The 8,337-nt window shown below is 28.3% G+C and overlaps 1 protein-coding gene across 1 annotated transcript; it reads left to right on the forward strand.

Moving 5' to 3' along the window:
- Nucleotides 1-3,162: 3,162 nt before the first annotated feature.
- On the forward strand, nt 3,163-3,738 carry LOC105964424 (uncharacterized). Its single transcript, XM_012988933.2, has 2 exons — nt 3,163-3,376; nt 3,499-3,738. The coding sequence occupies exons 1-2, from the start codon at nt 3,235-3,237 to the stop codon at nt 3,693-3,695; spliced, it is 339 nt and encodes a 112-aa protein (XP_012844387.1). The 5' UTR covers nt 3,163-3,234; the 3' UTR covers nt 3,696-3,738.
- The last annotated feature ends 4,599 nt before the right edge of the window (nt 3,739-8,337 follow it).

The following is an 8,337-nucleotide window of genomic DNA, read 5'->3' on the forward strand; positions in this document are numbered from 1 at the left end:
AAGATTTTCAGCGAACATGAAGGTAAATCACAAACAAATGTATATTTTGATTCAATAACACCCTTTTTTTTGGTAATATTTACATGTATATCAATTGTTCAAAATTTTCGTTCGTTTTATTTTATCCATTTTTTTTTTAGAAGTTGATCCCGTGCATCGCACGGGTGAATTACTAGTTAACTTTGAAAATAATATATATACATGTGGTAATTGTTTAAATGAGTGTATAAATGTTAAATAGGAAATAACTTAAATACATACCAAAATAAAATTGACAATTCACCAATTGAAGAATCCACGTCATCAATTCAACTCCAACTAAGCAACTTTGATAAATGACATCATCATTTGCCACATGTCAATCATTGAGGGCATAGATCCTCTTTTTATATTATACTAGTAACTCACCCGTGCGATGCACGGAGATTAATTAAAAACATTAAAATGAGTCAATGTATAAAATCAACGAAGAAAAATTATGTCGATAATACTAAGAATACAACCGAACAAAAAAATAAAAATTCGTATCTTAATCAATCAATAAAAAATCTACATATATAATAAACTGACAACGTTCTAAAAACCATCCACGTTGAAATGTAGCCCAATACCTAGTAATGAAATGTAGCCCAATACCACAATCACAATACCTAGTAATTCACCCTTGCGATGCACGAGAACATTTTTTTTTGGATAAAATAAAACGAACGAAAACTTTATTTACATGTAAATAATACCAAAAAAATGTTTTATTGAATCAAAATATACATTTGTTTGTGATTTACCTTCATATTCGCTGAAAATCTTTTGTGCACACATCATTGCTCGTAATTTTAGTTATATCGCGCGATTTTGAGTTGATAAATATCTTTATCTTAAATCTACTTTTAACTCTGGACATTGCGGCATACAATTTCCTATGCCACCCTAATATTAACACTAATATTACACTAACAACAACTAGTACTGCTACTAATACTAAAACCAACATTGATAATACTAATACCAATACTAATATTAATACCAAAACCAACACTAGTAATACTAATATTAATACTAATTCTAATATTAATACAATGATTAATACTAATAGGGCCCTTTTGGTTGGGTGGGTTGGATAGATAGGTATGGATGGGATATGTAGTATTGAGATTAAACTGTTGATTCAGGGCTCTTTTGGTTGGTGGGATAAGGGGTGATTGACAAATAAGTCACCTCTAATCCGGTATTTGGTGTGAATGATATAAACCCGGTATTGACACAAGGCCCGGTATCCAATCACCCAAATGAGTGATAACTTATCCTACCCCAATAGGTGTGATTAAATTATCCAATGTACACAATGTTAATAAAAAGACGAAAAAGCCCCCCAAATAAAGCCTCATCACATCCACCAAATTACAATTTTCAAAAAACATATATTAAAAAAACTATTTTTTACATTAGGTCATATTTTTATTTTTTTACATTACATAGCTGCTAAACTCAGATTTTTATTTTTTAGTCGAAAAAAAATATTTTCAAAAACTATAGAAATAAAAAAAATTAGATTTTTATCCCAAAGCCTAGAATAATACAATTATTGTAATTACAAATTACAATAATTATTGATAAGGGGTGCATGATAAATTGGGATTGTTTTTTTTTTAAACGTTTTTGTGAGTCAATGAAATTAATTTGACCAAGGGTTGTTTCGTAAGTTCAAGAATAATCAATCATAATCATTATAACCAAACATCAACTTAAGTTATTCAGTATTAATAATCCCTCATACCAAATGTGATTTTTTTCCTACTAAATAGTGATGAATAGTGCAATAATCAATAACACCGTGTTTTGTATAGCTGATAAACCAGTTTAATGTGGGATTAGTTGCAAAATAACTGTAATGCCCCTGAAATACAATATTTACCAGTCATACGCCTCTCTCATTTTTTTCATTTCTCCGATAATTTTGTAGTAATTCAATATGATATACATGAGGGTATATTTGCACAAATTTGTGTTTGCGGAATTAGTTGAACTAATCAGAGTATTTTTTTTTTTTTCCGTTTAGATGTTCATGCATTTTTTGTGTAATTAATCGTGAGTTTGATGTGATAATTGTATAATAATCATATAGCTATCACAATACAATTTAATGGTGAGTTGAGTATTTATATGTAACTAGCATTTATCGCACGAGGTATCATTTCAAATGAAAATAATGATTAGTTTAATACATGATAATAACAATTATAATAAAATTTATTAGTGATATCGGTAACAACATTAACATTTATACAAATTTAATAATACAAACTCATTCAAAAAAAATTATAAAAACTTAATCGTCATAATATGAAATTGATCATTAAATAAATGAAGCAATTTTTTTAGAGAAAATAGGAGATAAAATAATAACAATAATAATAATAAAATATAGATATAGTAGATTATGATTGTGCTAGCCGAGATTTAGTGTTAAAGTAATTAGAAAAAAATGGCTGCAAAATAGGAGATAAAAAAAATTATATATAAATATAAATTAATTTAGTTTTTTATAAATTTGTAATTTTTGTATGATGTAAGGGTATTTTCGAAAATTCACATGGGTGTAATGGTGGGATAATTGAAGGGATAAACTGTCAAGCCAAAATTGGCTTGATAACTAATAAATCAAATGGGTGATTAAATAAGTGGGGCCGGATGTCAAGGATGGCAAAACATATGAACCAAATATTGTACTATGGGGTACAACATATCCCATCATGCCTGGTAATGCAAACCAAAAGGGCTAGTCTAATACTAATATTAATATCAACACTAATATTAAAAATAATATGCCAATTCTAATATGAATATTTAATGCTAAAACTAATACGCCAATATTAATACGAACACTAATACTAATACTAATACTAATACTAATACTAATACTAATACTAATACTAATATTAATACTAATACTAAGGGGCCCTTTTGGTTGGAAGGTTAGTATAGATAGCTATGGATGGGATATGGTACACTTGACTGAATTGTTGATTCACAGTGAGTAATCCATTATTTGGTTTGAGTTATGGGGGAGAAACTAATAATACCTGCATTAATAATATCATGTTTGGTTTGGGTGATAACACAGTTTTCTATGAATTTGTTAGGTAAATTACTGGTTTGCCCCTTTTGATACATATATTGACTAACTGTTTGAAATTCATCCAGATTGAGAAGAATAGAGGTGAGAAGGGAGGATTTATGTCGCTGCAGTCAATGAGTTCAAGAATCGAGAGTGGCTTTGGCAGTGAGAACAGCATATCTAGTACTGGTGGTGGTTTTGGAGGTGGTTCTGGCTTTGGAGTTAATACTGAAGTGGAATCTTTCTCTTCTAAGCCCAAAGGTTACTCTTTGTTTCTGAATCTTTCTTTGAATTCGGAAGTAAACGTGAAGTATTGATAGTAAATATTTAAATTGCAATGTGTGTGTTTCCTTATCTCTTTCCTTCTGGATCTCCATGATTAGGTCGTGCACCAGCATCTGCTTCAGCTCCATCAAAGGGTCTTGGTATGCAGCTAGGTAAAACACAAAGGGCCAACCAATTTTTGGAGTCTCTCAAAGCTGAAGGTGAAGTAATTGCCGAAGATGTGAGACCAACTAGTATCGGTCAAACAAAAGCAGCTGCACCACTGCCAATCGATCCCGTCATATTAAGGCTCTGATTGGTTCATGGATTTCAAAATAAGGAAAGTGAAAATGCAAAGGAAAAGGAAATCAAGGACTATTGAAATCTCAATTGTGTTTGGTTCCTAGGAAAAATGGTGATGAAAATAATTTTTGGAATATCATTTTCCATAGTTTTGTTTGGTTCCTAAAGAAAACGGTCTGAAAAATATCAAGGAAAACGAAAATAACAAACAAACGGCGACGAACATATTTTGTTCATCGTTGTAATTATCACAGATTTCCATTAAAAAGAAAAACAGAAAACTTTCACACGTTAAAAATAAAAATAAATAATAAAATAAAGAAATAAAAATATTAAAACAAAAGAAAAGGAAAAAGAAAAAATAAATTGTGAATTAATAATGGAGAAATTCTCCACCAGATTGCTGGCAAGAGTGGAAATCTATCAAGACCAAGTTGGGCAATTGGAGACGAGAATAAACTCATCTCTAATTAGGTGGTGGAGAATGGTGTTGGGCTCATGACTTCTCAAGTAGATGAACGATTGTGAGGTTTTTTGCGGCGGTGGAGAGGTTGCTGGTGGTGGTTGACAGTGTTGAGGGTCTGGTGGTGATGAAGGCGGCAGCGATTGGCGGCGTCGAGGGTCTGGTCGTGGTGATGAAGGCGGCAGCGATTGGCGGCGTCGATTGTGCTCATTGATAACTCGAACCGCAGGAGATTTTACCTGCAAAAAACTAGGGCACGGTGGAAGAGAGAAGAAGATGAAGAATGTACTATTTATACCTATTAATTTTGTAATTGATGTGTTTTCTAAGGCTATTTTCGACATTTCACACGGCCAGCTAAAACGGATACAATACCTGATAATTAATCAAGCCAATTTTGGCTTGACTACTAATAATTCAAATGGGGGATTAAAACGGTGGGCCCATCAATCAAGGATGGGTTCGTCAACTGAACCAAACATTGTACACAATGGTACAACAAATCCCATCCCTTGTAATACCCCAAACCAAAAAGGCCCTAATAGTAATACTAAGACTAATGCTAATGCTAATGCTAATGCAAATATTAATGCTAATACGCCAAGACTAATTTGAAAAATAATAATAATAATAATAATAATAATAATAATAATAATAATAATAATAATAATAATAATAATAATAATAATAATAATAATAATAATAATAATAATAATAATAATTATTATTATTATTATTATTATAATAAATAATAATAATAATAATAATAATAATAAATAATAATAAATAATAATAATAATAATAATAATAATAATAATAATAATAATAATAATAATAATAATAAAAATAATAATAATAATAAAAAAAAAAAAAAAAAAATAATAATAATAATAATAATAATAATAATAATAATAATAATAATAATAATAATAATAATAATAATGATAATAATAATGATAATAATAATGATAATAATAATGATAATAATAATAATAATAATAATAACAATAATGATAATAATGATAACAATAATAACAATAATAACAATAACAACAACAACAACAACAACAACAACAACAACAACAACAACAACAACAACAACAACAACAACAACAACAACAACAACAACAACAACAACAACAACAACAACAACAACAACAACAACAACAACAACAACAACAACAACAACAACAACAACAACAACAACAACAACAACAACAACAACAACAACAACAACAACAACAACAACAACAACAACAACAACAACAACAACAACAACAACAACAACAACAACAACAACAACAACAACAACAACAACAACAACAACAACAACAACAACAACAACAACAACAACAACAACAACAACAACAACAACAACAACAACAACAACAACAACAACAACAACAACAACAACAACAACAACAACAACAACAACAACAACAACAACAACAACAACAACAACAACAACAACAACAACAACAACAACAACAACAACAACAACAACAACAACAACAACAACAACAACAACAACAACAACAACAACAACAACAACAACAACAACAACAACAACAACAACAACAACAACAACAACAACAACAACAACAACAACAACAACAACAACAACAACAACAACAACAACAACAACAACAACAACAACAACAACAACAACAACAACAACAACAACAACAACAACAACAACAACAACAACAACAACAACAACAACAACAACAACAACAACAACAACAACAACAACAACAACAACAACAACAACAACAACAACAACAACAACAACAACAACAACAACAACAACAACAACAACAACAACAACAACAACAACAACAACAACAACAACAACAACAACAACAACAACAACAACAACAACAACAACAACAACAACTACTACTATGATAATAATACTGATATTGATATCGATATTGATACTGATACTACTACCGATTAATATTGATGTTAATACTAACACATGATACTAATACACATACACATATTGATACTGATACCGATACTGATGTTGATACTAATACTCATACTAATACTATACCAATACTATTACCAATATTAATATTCATACCAATAGTTATACCAATACTCATACAGATATTGATACTGATACTCATACTCATACTGATATTGATATTGAGCCTGATGTTGTTATTGATAATGATATTAATACTGATAGTGATACTGATAGTAATACTGATATTGAGAGTAATACTAATACTTATACTAATACTAATATTATATTAATACTAATACTAATACTTATACTAATACTAATACTAATACTAATACTAATATTAATATTGATACTAATATTAATACTACTACTGATACTGATAATGATATTGATACTGATATTGATACTGATATTGATACTGAAACTGATACTGATACTGATACTGATACTGATACTGATACTGATACTGATACTAATAGTATTACTAATACTAATACTGATACTAATACTAATACTAATACTAATACTAATACTAATACTAATACTAATACTAATACTAATACTAATACTAATACTAATACTAATACTAATACTAATACTAGTACTAATACTAATACTAATACAACGATAAATATTAATGCTAAAACTAATACATTGTTCTAGTACTTCACCCGTGCGTTGCACGGGGTATTCATCGTAAAAGTAAATATTTTATTTAAAACAAAAAGTCCTCGAAATAGTAAGATCAGTGATATGCAATACAAATTAGTAGATTAGTAAAGGAAAATAAAAAATATATTATGTATTGTGTAAGTAATGAATATCAGTACCAGTCGCAGTACCAATATGAATACAAATACCAATACCACTACCGTTACCATTACCATCACCAATATCAATACCATTACTATGACCATTACCATTGCAGTTACCGTCACCAATACCAATACCATTACCATTACTAATGTTAAAACTAATATTAATATGATAATAATACTATTACTATTAGTGTTAGTAATTCTAATGTTATTGCTAATCATACTCCTGGTATTAACTCTAATCTTAATTCTAATACTAATCTCAATCATTGTTCTAATCCAATTTGTAATCATAATGGTAATGTTAATCTTAATCTTAATACTAATTCTAATTATAATCTTAATCCTAATAATAATACGAATCATAATTCCAATCCTTATAGAAATACAAATATACTAATGCTAACGCTAATTTTAATACCAATCTTTATATGCTAATGCTAATGGTAATGCAAATCCTAATTCTAATTATAATTCTAATCATAATGCCGATATTAATACTAATTATAATTATAATGCTAATCTGAATACTAATATTCATACTAATATCAATTCTAATATGCTAATACTAATCTAATCTTAATCATAATACTAAGTAACACTAATACTAATACTAATACTTATATGCTAATGCTAATACTAGTCCTAATATACTAATACTATTACTAATATTAGTTCGCTAATATTAATATTAAATTATTAATATACAAATGCTAATACTAAGATACTAATACTAATTTACTAATATACTAATACTAATACTAATATACTAATACCAATACTAATATACCAATACCAATACGTACCAATATCAATATCAATATAAATATCAATACCAATACCAATACCAATACCAATACCAATACCAATACCAATACCAATATCAATACAATTATCAATACCAATATATATCAATACAAATACCAATACCAATACCAATATCAATATCAATACAATTACCAATTCGAATTCGAAAATATTTTCGAATGTAGCCCAATAATAAATTGACAACGTTCTAAAAAACTGATACTCATACTCATACTCATACTACTCAAAATCATACTTATACCCATACTAATTGATACTCATACTAATATGTACACTAATACTGATATTCATACTGATACATATATTGATACTAATATTGATACTGATACTCATACTGATATTGATAGTAATATTGATACTGATACTCACACTGATATTTAGATTGATATCGATACTGATATTGATATTGATACTGATACTAATGTTAATACTCTTATTGATATAAATACTGATATTGATACTCATGTTAATACTAATACTCATAGTCATACTCAAACTCATACTCATACTTATACTACTATGCATACTTATACTCGTTGTCATACTTATACTCATACTCATAGTCATTGTG

Source organism: Erythranthe guttata, chromosome 5 (assembly GCF_056151865.1).
Source record: "Erythranthe guttata isolate IM_541 chromosome 5, IM_541, whole genome shotgun sequence".
NCBI classification, from domain to species: domain Eukaryota; kingdom Viridiplantae; phylum Streptophyta; class Magnoliopsida; order Lamiales; family Phrymaceae; genus Erythranthe; species Erythranthe guttata.